Source organism: Python bivittatus, unplaced genomic scaffold, assembly GCF_059951505.1.
Source record: "Python bivittatus isolate LINGU-HERP-01145 unplaced genomic scaffold, Pbiv_v1 ctg000350_np1212, whole genome shotgun sequence".
Taxonomy (NCBI): Eukaryota; Metazoa; Chordata; class Lepidosauria; order Squamata; family Pythonidae; genus Python; species Python bivittatus.
In genome coordinates, this window is record NW_028277074.1 from 1699184 (window position 1) to 1714475 (window position 15292).

The 15292-nt window shown below is 36.9% G+C and overlaps 1 protein-coding gene across 1 annotated transcript in view; it reads right to left on the reverse strand.

Annotated features, from left to right (window-relative positions):
- MORC1 (MORC family CW-type zinc finger 1) overlaps positions 1-15292 on the reverse strand; it is a 46176-nt gene that overhangs the window by 24516 nt on the left and 6368 nt on the right. Inside the window, 8 exon segments of the mRNA XM_088144443.1 lie at positions 375-629; positions 1137-1216; positions 4325-4435; positions 5435-5523; positions 5526-5545; positions 6819-6978; positions 10085-10100; positions 11389-11476. Coding sequence (XP_088000569.1) covers positions 375-629; positions 1137-1216; positions 4325-4435; positions 5435-5523; positions 5526-5545; positions 6819-6978; positions 10085-10100; positions 11389-11476 — 819 coding nt within the window.

Consider the following 15292-nt stretch of genomic DNA (forward strand, 5'->3'; position numbering starts at 1 on the left):
GAAGTTTGCAATACAGTTTTTCAAACAAAAATGGATATACATCATGTAAATAATATACAGCATGTATGTGTCCAAGGACACATCAGAGAAACTTGCATAAAATTGCAGGTTCAGCAAAATTGCATAAATGTGCACATTAAGAAGAAATATGAGAGATCTGCACAAGTATACTCAAAAACAGAAAATGATTTTTGGCCTTTGATTTGGAGTAGGGCTATGTACAAGCCAATGTAATCCTGAAAAGTATCCTCTAGGATAGACCCATCACTCCAATTCCTTTCAGTGGGCCTTATACTGGGGATACCAAAAAGGATACTGCTTTCTGAAAAGAAAACTTCAGACATGTGAATGTTATTCCTGATACAGTGCCTCACTATCTTCGTACAAGGAAGACTGTTGTAGCTGCTTTAGTGTGCCCTTTATTTCTGTCACAGCATTTTCAACTACAAGCATAAGCAAAACAACTTCTTGAACTATTTGGGAGAAAGGCTTGTCATACCAAGCAAAAATATTAAAGCTGAGTCTACTTGGCATCTGATGTACAATCACTTCATGAACAGGAATAGCACAAAGGATCCCCCTATACTGGGCCTGATCTCTGAACGTATCTGGATTCAATTCAAAGTTGGCTTATGTAGGGGTGAGGAACCAAAGTAAAATTGATTAAATTGGCAAGTCAAACTTTCCCATTTTGCTTATTTTGTGATGTTCCCTATTTTTCAGATACAATTCTCCCTTCTTATGCAACTCATCTTTTAAAACTAACATTTTTGTATTCTAACATTGCAGAAGAATTAGCTATCACTTTTCCAAAAGATGCAGTGATTTCTCCTTAGGACATACTATTTTTTTCTGAAGGACATAAAATCAAGTACCTGTCAAACAGCTAGGAGTTTAGAGGAGTTCCAAAGTTTTTTGGAAGCCTATCCCAGGTGTGTTTATTGTGTCACTAGCTGCAAAGGTTCTTATCACAATGAGAAAATGTTTGCCATCTATCTTTCTTTATAGGCACAGAAAAAGATAATGTCGTGAAATAAAACCAACTTAAACATTCAGAAAACCTTAATACAAATTGGCAATAACTTAACTAAATTATATAATGAACAAAAACATTACGATTACTGAATACTGCATACCAGCCTTCAGTTCCATTTGTGTCTTCTGTAATTCATGGGTAGCAATTTGTTTGAATGAAGATGATATATATGAATGCATCCTATTAATACATAAAACATGAATTTTATAGCATTAATATGCATACGGAGACCCAGTTTGATCTAGTGGTTAAGGCGCCAGGCTAGAACTGGGAGACCCTGAGTTCTTGTCCTGCCTTAGGCACAAAGCCAACTGGGTAACTTTGGGCCAGTCACTCTCTCCCAGCCCTAGGAAGCAGGTAATAGCAAGCCACTTCCAAAATCTTGCCATGAAAACTGCAGGGACTAGTCCAGGCAGTCACCAGGAATCAATACTAACTTGAAGGCACCAAAAAAAAAAAAAAAAAGCATATATCTTATTCACAACAATTAGATCAAATAAGCCCTTAATAGTTGCATTTTACAGGTGAGGATATTTATGGCCTCCTTTACATATGGAGAACCATGCCTTGTTCACTTCTTTTCCCAATACTTCTGTACATTTTACTTACTGTATGGAAAATATGCACAAATACATGATAATGTAGAATTCCCTTTGTGCAGAAATGAAGATATCTGTAGAACTCTGTCCATGGATGTGCCAGTTACACTATATAATTGTATAGAGGAGGATGGAGACAATCTTCCCATGGTAAGCCAAATTTCTAGAAGGCCTCAGGAGTTTCTAGACAGCTCAAAAGCCAGTCTCGGTCCACAACTGAAGTAGGATTTGAAGCTAACAAATACTATGAAGTGGATTTCAGTTTTTTTCTCTCCAAAATGGTTGTATTTGGATAACTTATAGAAGTCAGTCTGGCCAGGTACAACAGAATTAATTAAAATATTTAATGTGTTGTTCTCACATAAGATTAAAGTATTATTTTTCAAATAGGCAGATCTGAGAGATCAACTGATAGTTTATCACCTTTCCTCATAATATCACTAAATCATGATTTAAAATATATGTGTATGATTATGTTTCATTGAGTCAGATCCTACATGGGCTTCTTTCTAGTTCTAGATATACGTACAACTGCCCAGAGTTCAATGGACATTAATCTCCAGAAGATATGGACAAGATGACAATCTTAGCAATTACTACTTACCTCCGTCTCCTATTCAAGGAAATGTTAAACACAAGACCATGCTGACAGCTAACAGTAATGAAATTTATATTATTATTAATTATCAGACATAAGTCACCATGAGCATACAAAAGTGTTTTTACAGTTGTTTCATGGCTATAGGACAGCTGTGTCTAGATTTGGAAGCTAAGCAATGGCAAGCCACTATTATTGCCAGAAATATTATATGGAAGTCTATGTAATCTGGCAAGCTGAACTACCCCCTCCTGCAAGGAAGCATTCACTACCACTTGGACCCAACCACATGCCACTTTCATATCCTTGTCCCTCTTCTCCTGGAATTTGCCATAAAAAGGTTAGAATGAGTAAACATAATAAATAATTCAATGATTAACTATTTCTCTGCCTGGGAATAATGCTTCTGAAGTCAGCGTGTACTATATCTGGAGCTACTGCTAAATTCTTAAGAGTTAATCAAGGACTTCAGATAAACTTAGCTAGTAACTACTTATAGATAGTAAAAAGTTGCATTTATTCCTAGACCAGGAGGCCCTACTCACTGTCACTCATGCCTTAATCACCTCCTGATTAGATTGCTGCAATACACTCTACATGGGGCTGCCCTTGAAAAAAACACTTGGAAGCTTCAGTTGGTCAACAAATGCAATTCTGGATACATCAAGGTTTTTCCAGGTTACACTGCTTCTGCACTGCTTCCCAAGATGCTTCAGGGTATGATTCAAGGTGCTGGTTACATTGCCTGGCACAGGTTCAGGTTACTTGCAGGACTGAGGGACTCTACCAGTCCCACCAGATCTGACAGGGAGGGTGCGCTCCAGGTCCCTTCTATTAAATAATGCCATCTAGTGGACTCAGAAGTCATGCCTTCTCTGTTGTAGTGCCTGTCCGATATAATAGCTTCTCGTCCAAATCCAGAGGTCCCTGACCCTGGAAGGCTGTGAAGACGTGGTTTCCCACCCCACCCCCCAAGTGTTGGGCCCAGATGCTAGGGCCAATATAAGTATGGTTTGTATCACTGAGTTTGTTCTGTGCTGTCTTTGTTAGTCTTTTGGGATTTTAACTGGTTTTGTTGCCCAGAGTTTGTATGTTATTTATTTCATAAATAAATAAATAAGATGATCTGTTTAATCTGTTTTAGGTGCAGCTGCTTGTAGAGCTATCTAGCCATAAAACTCTGAGATAAACCAACATTTTTCTCTGTTACAAAGTTATGAATAAAGAAAAAATGTGAATTGGTCCATATGATGATTAATATGTGCTGCAGTTTGTCTATTCAATCCTGAGAACCTTAGTTCTCCCTCACTCCCGTGACCAGGATTGTTGCTGATATGAAATGAACTGCTAAACTTAGTTTTTAAGTACTTCATACTGGACTTTTCTTCAAGTTTCTTCCATTCATTATATCATTTGAATTCACAAAAGAACCAGCTGCTTGAACAGTAGATGTACACATTTGCCCTCACTGCCATTCAGGCAATTTGATTATATACTTGATACTTCCCATCTCACTTTATAGGTTTTTCAGCACCGAGATCAATCAGAGCTGGACCAGCTCTCAGCTTCACCAGGATTACCACCAGGATCATTCATTCATTCATTCATTCATTCATTCATTCATTCATTCATTCATTAAATTTGTATGCCGCCCATCTCTGACGCTGTAAATTAATACTGCTAGCTAAACTGTCAAATCCATATGGTATAATATTAGAAATTCATTAGAAAATTAAACAAAATATGAAAATTGGAAGAAGCCTGTAATTATTCAGTAGTATTTTTTCAGAACATCCTAAACACTAAAATAGAAATTCAAAAATAAACCAAAGAAAGCCTATCCCTGTTGTTAAAGATGATTATTTAATGTAAAGTGTTCCAAACTCTAGGTCAAAGTGTTTGGTCACAGCTGATTTACTTTTAAAGAGTTCAATCTGTTAGAGTGATTTGAGTTTGCATTAGATGATAAATTACTCTATCATCAAAAATAAGTTTGTCATTGGGTCCAAAGAAGTGTTTGCTAATGCTTTCAAGCACACTGCTTTGAACATTTAAATGTGTGGCTTTGTACTGTAAGCAAAGCTGACTCACCTGGGTCTCTAAAAACAATAAGGCAAATGCTTGGCTTTTACTTTCTCAGCTTGAATGAATATCCTCATTCGTGGGTTGAGGTAAAATATAGCTGTATAGGCTCTTAGTGATCTTTGTTCTAGATAGGTGGCATAGAAAATGTTTAAGGCCAAATAAATTTTAATAGAGAATTCTACTGGATAGAGAGAATGTAGTGTATTATCAGTTTGAAAGAAAACACACAAAGCACTCAGAAAACCTAAGATGCTGTGCAATTCCTTCCCAGAGAGAAGCATATAAAGCATTTCTGGAGAAAGCTGAAAATAAACAGTCTGAATTACTTTGGACTGCCAATACTATTCATCTACTGAGGTAGAAATTGACTACTGAGCTAAATGACTAACAGCCTTCAACTATTGGTTTCAGATAAGACACATTCCTTTGTTTACTGGTAAGTTGTTTTGACAAAGGAAAATTAATACAGGTCTTTGTTAAAACTATGGAAAGCAAATATGCTGAATTCTATAGTACTGTTATGAAGACACAGTTATCTTTAATTTGAGTCAGCCCTTGACATTTCTCAATAAAAGAGTTTTAAAAGTTATACTAACCACAAAGGTTTGTCACATGAAAAACCATTGAGCCCTTTTATTTGGATAGAAGTGAGGCATTCCTATGAGTTTCTTCCATAAAAAGCTATTTCAACTTGCATTTACAGGAAACGACGGGCAAAAATGAAGAGATTATATGTGCTCATTTTTAACATTGGAAAGAATATGCTTGAGGCAACAAAGAAGAACAAAACCATTTATCCTATGCTTTGGCAAACAGCAAGGTGAAACATGTCCAGTAATTTGAGATTATGTATATTTTTTTCCAAGACAGTAGAATTTGTGAATATATTTTCAAAAAATGTCTGGTACTATGAAAGACAAAAATTTCTATGCAAAGAATGAATTTAGGAATCTAATTACCTTTCAAAGAGATATATACATACATACATACATACATACATACATACACACACAGTATATGATCTGTAGATATCAGATTTCAGAACAAATTCACTGCTTGTAGAATTTATTTAGCTTGCAAAATATTAAGTCACACTGTTTGTTCATTGTAAGTTACTTCTCTGAGGTTCCATCAATCAATATATCCTCCACATCTGTTAGAATATCAAGTTCTGGCTCCCCATTGAATGTGAGTTTCAGATTGTACAGTATATCACAAGCAAAGTTCCTAGGTGTTAATATGTAAATAGCAGATTGTGTGTGTGTGTGTTTTTTTTTTAAATATAACCTAGAATGTGAGTAAAGGGACACTATAATGGATAACAACAATAGTTCATCTTTTTTTCAGCTATCCACGCATGGATAGTTGAGTCCTCCACAGTAAGGTCCTTCTGTTTGGGTGCAACTCAATTTTTCGGAATGTACAGTTGAAGCCACCATATTTGCTATCACCGGAAAAACAGAATTTTGCTACTCCAGTAGTGAATGAAACAGAATGGATAGTCTATAGCCGCTCCTGACAATAAGAGCAATGTCAGCAGTCAGCATGGTCATTTCATATTTCTGCTATTGTGTTAAAATAGGGACTCACACATCTTTCTCAGTAGAATTTGTTCAGCTGGATCTTACACTTCTCACTGAAAGGAACAGGTATGAGGTACAACCACTTTAGGTATATTTATGGGGAAAACACAAAGAGGAAGTTGTCATCACAACGTATTATATTTCTTTTAATATAAAATGAATGATTCAGAAAATGTATTTTCTATTTTAGTTGTACTAGAAAGGCACGTTAATTTCTATATTCCGAATATGCTTTAAATGGGTAATCCAAACATGGCCTTCCAAGTTAATTATTTTAATCAACATAATCTGCAAGACCATTGTTAGTCAACAACAAAGTTACATTAGGGCCTTCACACATGCACACAGCAACTGAGAAGTGATTGGCTGCTAAGAACATACAGGCTGATCAACAGGTTCCAATTTCTCAAGATATTGATGGACTGGGGATGTGAAAAATGTCTCCTCTCTAATTCTGAGAAATTAACTAAGTCTACACCCCATCCTGAGGAGATAGTGATATCAGAAGGTACAGGCTCAGTTGGCTAGCAGGTCCATTTCAAGAGCAGAAAGCAGGACTCTTGGTCAGTAAAGCCTGACCTCTGAGCAAGAAATCCAGAGACTCCCCTGTGATGTTCTGAACTTCAAGAGATGCTGAGGGTTCAGGCTTAAAGTTCTTCACTCCACTTGCTGATTGCTGGAAAAATATGTATCTACTAGCTGCAGCCTTTGCCTGTTTCAATGTTGAAACAATTTGGTCCTTTTTTTTTTTTGTAATTGTTACAATCTAGATTGACCCATGTTAATTTCTGCTGGTGCCTGCCTTGGTCCACTTGACAATACCCACACTACTAAAGGCAACGATCTGCAGAAGACATGGCAATATTGGCATTTGTGTAAGTGGATTCAGTAATTTAAATTTTCAGTGATATACTCACCTATTTTTCCATAAATGGCATTAAACTGCTCCATCAATTCAGCTTCATTCTTAAAGTGAAAATATTTGCAAATTATGGACAATTATGTAGAAAATTTCTCAGGTTTATCTATTACTGGAGTTCTTGTGTCACTTGACCATGAAGGGATTGGCACTGTGACCTATAACAAAGAACAACATTAGAATGATTGACCTGTTCAAAGATACTAAATTCAGCAAAAGGTTTTTTTTTTTCCTTTATACCCATGATTAGTATATATTTTAAAGGGGATATGTTAGGATATTCTCATGGGAAGAAATGCAAATCGCTTATCTCCAAACAATTGTTTTGACTGCAAAAGTCAGGCCATCTGTGTTTGTTTTCCTGGTTTGCACGTATACTGCTATTTACTGCCACCTATTGGCATTTGTATGCTAGTTACCTAAGGGGAGGTGCATAGTGTTAATAAAGTGTGGGTGATTATATGCCTCACTGCTTAGCAGGATTTTAGTCATCATGTAATCAGTTTTATAGGTTATGTAGTAGTAACTAATAACTACGTAGTGTACCTCTTCTCTGAGAGTGTTTTGGCTAGAGACTTTGTTAAACTTGTGTGTTGGATAAGTCTTGGATGCCACATATATGAGAAGAAGTGATTTTTTTCTATGTTTTGCATGAAACTTGTATTTTATGTAGTTTTTATTTTTTCTCAATAAACAACCAGTTATGTTTTATAACTTCTGGCTGGATTTCTTTGGAGAACAAGATAAGGACATTGCATTCTTTAAATCTCTCTAACGCTGGTGTGTATTTTTGGCATAGAATGTGATCATATCTGCACTCTGCCTAACAGGATAACCATATTAATTCCAATTATACACCTTTGATAAATTGACAAGCTAATGATAATTATAGAACTTTCAGCCTCCAAGGTTTTCTGTAAGCTGAAGTGACCATATCAACATGGGTGCTTCAATTTTTCAGACTTTCAATTATACCATTTGGATTTTCATGTTAACTGCTGGGATTTAGGGAAGGGTTGGAATGAAAATGAGAATGGACATAACTGTGGGCAAAAATGGAGAGTTATTATTTGAAAACACTGAAACCTTGGCAAATATTTGGTTCTAGTTGACAGTTGAAATTCTATTGGGCATATAATTGTTCCATAATGGCAAATGAAGCATTTTTCTGGAAAATCTGGAGCTCATATTGCTAATGATAGATTTATGATTTCTGTGAGCTTATAGAAAGACTATAATTTGCCCCAAATGCCTTAAAAGTCTTTATCCAATTAAAATTAGCCCCTGATGTCAGGCTTAGGCAACAAGCCAGTCAGTCAATTCCTGTCACAAGCAATGGATCACAAAAAAAAGCCAACCATGTACAGGTGGGAAAACCGCTAGGATGAACCAAAAAAAAAAAAGAGGATAAATCTATTCAGCTGAACTAACAATTTAAAATTTAGCAAAAATATTGTAAAATTCCAAAATAATTTTGGAATAGACACAGGAGTTTCCACTTCTAACAAGTCAGTTAACGAGAAAATCAAACGTTCCTTAGAATCTTAAGATGAGATGACTCTAAGATTCCCTTTTAGGTCTATTGAAGTCTTCAGTGAATATTTTTACAAATGGGTTGCTTATCTATTTTTCTATGCTGATATGTAATAAATACATCACAGGTATATTAACCCATGTGAACCCATGGCCTATAGCTGTTCCATATTGGCTGAATATTCTTAACATTGTGAATAAGTTTCTTGGAAGAGAGTTAAGATTTAAATATGTTAACCTGTTTATAATATATTCCACACTTTTCAAAAAATGTGGAATTTATCTGTTTATGAAAACCTTTGGATTAATCCTGGATTGTTGCAAAAAAGATTGTTATGTGTTCTAGGAAAACTTGTATACCAGATACCAGTGTTGGTTTGATTAAATGTGAACACTCTTAGCCATTAAATAAAAATTATATAAAAATTAAATAATTTTTTCCTTCTACTTCTGTTTTTCCTTTTTGTCTTTCTTGTACTAAATATACTTCTTTGCTCTCACTTCTTCCTGAACAGATAATCTGTCAATTTTTAACTCTGAGCAGGTGACATGTACAGCAAAGTTGATATTTCTAGTCTATGGTATGTAATACGGATGGGTAATCTTTTGATGGTTGGGGCCTCACTTAACATTTTTGAATATAAAGGACAGAGTAGATTGAGCAATTTCAAAAAGTGGGTGTAACCAGTCATACATGTGGATGGTATAGGTATTTTCATTTTTTTTTCCCCTGACAGAGTGTGTTTCAAATATTTTTGGGTTTATTGTACAGTTTCTGTCTGCAATGCCTCAAAATGTTGGGCAACCATGCCTTCCATGTGCAGTAATTAAACTGTCCAAACCCAGCAGCAAGGGGGACATGAAAAATATGCTTTGGGAGCTGTTTGTAACCTGGCTATAGGTTGCTACTGTTGATATTAGTAGCATGACCTATATTTGTGTGCTTAGCCTTCTCTTTCCCACATATCTTCAATGGGTTAAAAATCAGGCCCACAAGGAGAACATTATTTCTAAATGGGGACATGACTTTCTGCCCCAGAATCAGATGTATGCTCAAAACATCCCATCTGTCACTGTCACAGCAGAGTGGCCAGGCAGAAACAACAGGCACACCATCTTTAGAGAAGCACATATTTAGCCATTATTCACTCATCTATTGTCATCTATTTAATGAGAAATGAAGGGGCAAGAAGCATCAGAGTATCCTCCATTTATAATCATTACAAGCAATTTGTTCTAAAACTTTCATGCAAGTTTCTTATGGATAGGTGATGGGACAGGGATAATCTGGGATGGTGAAATTATCTTCCTCAGCGCAGGGAGATCTTTTTAAAGTGGTTCCCAAATGTTGACTTTTTTTTAGCATTAATATAAATGTTGGGACTGAAGGGTGTTTTCCCTTTAAGCTGCATTTTGCATATAAAGACACTGCTGTGTTTGGTCTTGAATTGTAAATAAAATTTTGCTTTGGTTGGTTTGGATGGATACTGCATGAAGGTAGGAGTGAAAGGCAGTGTTAAAGGTAGAAAAACTGAAGCTGTTAGACTCCTTTCCTAAAATCTGACCCATTCCAAGTAATCTGCAAAACCAGAGTTTTAATGATACTTAATTAAAATGTTGTAGGCAGAAAAATGACTCATTTGTCTAATCCTGTAAGAAGATAGTGTATTGCTTTAATCAAGATTCAACTGCTGCTTTCATGTGACATAAAGCTTATTTCTTTAAACTTGCCAGAGCAGAAAAATACCTAAAGTAATATGAAAGTAGAGTATCTAGAAGTATATTTTACTACATTTACCTATTCATTCAATAGTATTTCTCAGCTATGGGAAATGACATTTTTGGATTTAGCTTGGTCTAAGATGCTTTCCCAGCTGAAACTATGGTTAAGTCTGTCCATGTATTGTGAGATTAAGGAGTTTTCATCATGTCTTCTGCCTGCTAGTTGTTATTCATGGATGCGCTCTGCCAGCCTTCTGCCTGTCTGTCCTACATAGCAGTTGTTACAGTCCTTACACTGTATGTTGTAGATGACTCCTCTTTTTTCTTCTTGGGCTACTGGGTCTTTTGGTTTGCTTAAGATGTTTTGGAGGGCTTTAGTTGGTTTGTGTGCTATGGAGATGCCATGTGGTTGTAATAGTCTGTTAGTAGTTTCTGAAACGTTTCTGATGTATGGCAGTGTTATCCTTTTCATAGCTTGTGTTGGTTGTGTTATAGTAGGTTGAGTGGCCAGGCACTTTTTGATAAAGTTGCATGGATATCCATTTAGTTGTATAGGTGGTCTGTTTTCTTCTTCTGCTGTTCTGGGTTGCTGCAGTGCATTTGTGCTCATTTGAATAAAGTTCTTACACAGCTCCTCTTGTGGGAGGTAGGGTTGTTACTTTGGTAATGGAGTACTTGATTAGTGTGGGTTGTCTCCCGATAGTCTTCGGTTTCTAATCTGCTGTTGTTTCCTCTGCTGATGAGGATATCCAGGAAGGGTAGCATGTTGTTTTCTTCCTCTCTTTTCTTCCTTTGAAGATGTTGTTGATAGTTTCACGTGTCTTCTCTAGTTGTTCCTTTTTTATTATAACAAAGGTGTCATCTACATACCGGATCCATACTTTAGGTTGTATGTGTGGAAATGCTATATTTTCTAGGTGTTGCATTACAGTCTCTGCTATGAGTTCTGACAGTGTTGATCCCATGGGTGTTCCTCTGATTTGTTGGTATATTTGTCCATCAAACTGAAAATAGGTAGTGAGGCAGAGGTTGATGAGGTCCATGATTCTGGGTATTTCGATAAATACATTCTATTAGCTATTTTAAATATTATATTTTTCCATATACAAGAATATTCCTTACATACTCCTTCACAAGTTTGCATATGAATGCGAATAAAGACATTATTAGTGATAACAGTTACTGTTAGATTTGATGAACACTTTTATTTTTCTTGCAGTTAACCTGCAAGACTCTGGCATTTTATATACTTCTTCCTGTATTTCATGACAACCAGATAAAACTATATAATAAAATATACAATGAGTTCTTACAATTTAAGTCCATTGCCATAACGTCCAATCATCTTAGGGTTGGTTCGCTTAGAAGATCATCCAAAATATACAATATCTGTAGCTTCACCTAAAATAGGGTTATAACACAGTTTCAAATCTTGTTTAAATTCCCCCTTGTGTAACAGTACAATTTTTTAAACATCATACGCTAACATTTAAAGAACAGTTTATATCATATACCATACTTTGTTAAACCTTGCAACTCTCTAATTAGATATTATTATTATTATTATTATTATTATTATTATTATTATAATAATATCTATATTATGTGTTCAGACTTGTAGATTATGTCTTGTCTAAGATTACTTACACAGCTCTTGGAAGATGTGACATTCATACCCAAGATATATCAATCTGAATTTAGTATCTCATGTCCTTCACCAGTCTGATGTTTTGTAGCTCATTCTGGACCAAGAACTGATGTGTAAAAATTAGGAAATTGTAAAAAAGGCTACCTATATGCATGAATGAAAGATCTAACAAAATGTGGTAATGTGGAATGATCAAACCAGCAAAATTTGCTCATTTCCAAGAAATAATCATGTAAATAAATAAATAAATAAAATGCATTTTTAAAAAAACCCAGAGTATATTTGAAAAGGTAATTACTGATTATAATAAAAACATCTTGGGATTGTTAATATATAACTATAATGGATTAAATCCCCAGATCAGGCCAGAAATGATGGGATTAAACTTCTCCAATGTTATCCTTCAAACATTCCTTTTATTTGAGAATGCCCTTTCTAAAATCAATAAGTGTATTCTGAGAGAAGGAAATATTCTCCCAGTGGATTACAAAGTCAGATTTCTAATATCCAGTATCCTTTCACATAGTAGATTTGCCTCTATTTCTCTGTACGTCTGAACTTGAAAAAGCTTAGCATGACCAAATCTGAATATTACCTGAATTCAAGATCATCAAGAAACCCCACAGCAGTAGACTAGATAGGGAAGAGGACAAAAACATCCAAAAAGGGCATGGCAAACTGTTGCTGGATTTTTGCCAAGGAAATAACACGGACATGCTCACATAGTTACTGAATAGTTCCAAATTTGTGTATCATTTATACAAATGATCTAATAATAGTAATAATAATAATAATAATACCACCATCAGTCAATTGCAAAAAGTAGCTTTACTTGGAAAAGCTTATATCCTGTGACGAAAGCTTTAACACCATCAAACATCTAGCTATCCCAGGTCCTTTGGAAGGACTTGATAGGTGGATAAAAATGCCAAATCCAGTCTAAATACCTGGCTGACTGTGTGACCAACCATAATAATAATAATATGCCGCCCGACTCCCCGCAACTCTGTGCATTGCTGCTGGCAGATGATAGCATCTATCATACCGGAAAATGGACTGGTGAGTGAAACCTTGATGGTATGGTTGTCTGACATGATCAAGACTGCCAAAGTGTTGCCAAAAGACAAGCCTCTCTATTTCAGAGCCTTGGTGTAAACAGCCATGGAGATTTCAGAAGCCATTACAGAAACAACAACGGCAGAAACATCCCTTAAGCCCTGGGAAAGGAGATAGTGTTAGGAAGAGATGCAGGCTGGCTCCTCCCTGATCCAGTATGGTATAAGAGGGAGAGAAGGTAAAGAACAATCAGGCTTGCAAGATTCTGTTACTTATAGCCTATCTCAGTAAAGTATACTTCTAGTCTTCCTGTGGAGTCAGTTTCCTGATCTGGTCTCCCTTATAGCGCTCACACTTTTCTTACGAGCAAATGGTGGTAGAGCCCAGACCTTGCCTTGGCAATAAAAAGAACTGCTGGCATAAGAATGCCTTTTGTTGCCTCTTCTCACTCTCCTGGTATTTTGTGCAATGGAAAAGAACAGAGCACACATTTCATGCCCCAGGATAAGATACCATTCCAGTGATGTTTTAATATGATGCTATCATACTGGAAGGATAGCTGGCAATTGAAATCATTGAGCAGGAGGCATTCTAATTTGGCACTCTCCCAATACTGTTGTTTTCACGTCAATGGTCTTTAAATACCATTTTCCCTTACTTGGGCTCCAGGACTAGACAGATAAAAATGGAGAGAGAATGCACAGGTGTTAGTGCCTCTGCCTGCTGGAAAGTGTTTTAAATCTCCCTCCCACATTTTCTAGCCATTCAGATAAGGCAGAGCCCCAGTCACCATGCAGCTAAAATCTGTTTGCTCAAGACTGAAAAGATATGTGTAGCCTGGGCAGAAACAGAGCTGCTGTCCATCTGCTTGCCCTCAGCTAGATGACTAAAAAGTGAGCTCCCCTTCATTAGCAGCTGCTTTAACAGTCATTTTACATAGCAAGAACTGGACCCGCCAGCTGATTACTATGGTCAGTACAATACGGCAGCTTGCATGCAAGTTTTAAAGAATTACTTTGGCACTCTGGGGATTCTAAGAACACCTGATACACTCACTCTGGGAAGAGTTTATTTTAAATGCTGGTTAACCTCAGCTGCTGGAGACAGACTTGGCATTATGTTTTGGCACTAGCCCAAGGTGGCTAGGATCCTGTCTTACAATTAAACTGTTTATATTTAAACAGGGGGTGGGAAGTGGAAATAGCCTATCTTGGCAAAAGGAAACCACTAGGTGAAGCAAGAGAGCCTTGCTTAAGTATTTTCACAAAGAGAGGAAGGCTCTACACAGCTAAGATGACTATCAGTGAGAAAGTTACACAGCCCTGTCACTCAACCGCACTGCTCATTTGTTTCCAGCCATTTTATTGATACCTAGGCCTAAACCAGCTGTGAGGCAGGAAATACTCAATGTCCTTTTGAAAGACTAAAAATAGCAGTATTCTCTGGGCTGCATTACTTGGGCAAGTTGCTTGTTTTTCTCCAATCTGAGACGGCAGAGGAACTGCTGCAAAAAGAGACCCAGTGCAGTATCCATCTTGTCTTTTCAGTGGAGTTGCCGGCAGCTAGGATGACTAGGCTGGGGCAGCTATTCTGAATGGGCCAACAGCCTGGAGAAAGGTTCACAGAATTCTAGAAAATAAGGGTTTCCTTTGACAGCCTGTGTAGACTTGTGGCACCGCTCAGTGGTCTAGAAACAACATCAACCAAAAGGTCTTATAATCTGTTTTGAAACTCCAGGGAATAAGAGTGATATTTTACATGCTTGATTCTTTGTATCATGTTCCTCCATCTTTCTGTAGCCTCTATCTAGCTTTCTTCTATCTACCAAGAGGCTGCTTGATACCATGGTCTGCCATAAGGAGAACTTGATACCAGTTCTACCAAAGTCAAAATAATATGGAGCCTAGAGGCATATTAATTGCCATATCAGATCTTAATGAGACACAAAGCCACCCTTACTCTCCAAGCACAAAACTAGACAAAGTAATAGAAACACACGGAGACACAACATACCTAACCTCCCCTCTCCATATACATGTAGAGACACAACACACACACCCCACCCCAGCATCCCCATTCATTGAGTGGTATCACAGTAAATCAAGATCCTTTTCTATGAGCTCATCAGCCCCAGGTATTCTAGGGGTAGCGAATCTCTATTCAGTGGTAAGTCCAAGTCCACTCTACTGTGAGAAGGAAGATACTTTGAAATTCTTCTTTCCACCCAGGGAGGAGGGATTCAAACCTGCATTTATGTGTGCCTGTGTACAAGGCTTGACAGGCACCTGTGTCTCCATCTATTATGCTGCTAATGCCAGAGTTTAACGTCATTTTTCTGCCTATCATAGCCTCAGAACAATTCACATATACTCCAGGTACATGGCCTTTGAAGTTTTCAAATGGGTTTGCAGAGCTTCCTAGAATCACATGTAGTTTTGCTTGCAAACACTCTTTAGTTCTTGCAAGACAGGCCATGACTAGAAGTCCAAATAGACAAATGTGATGGGGGGGGG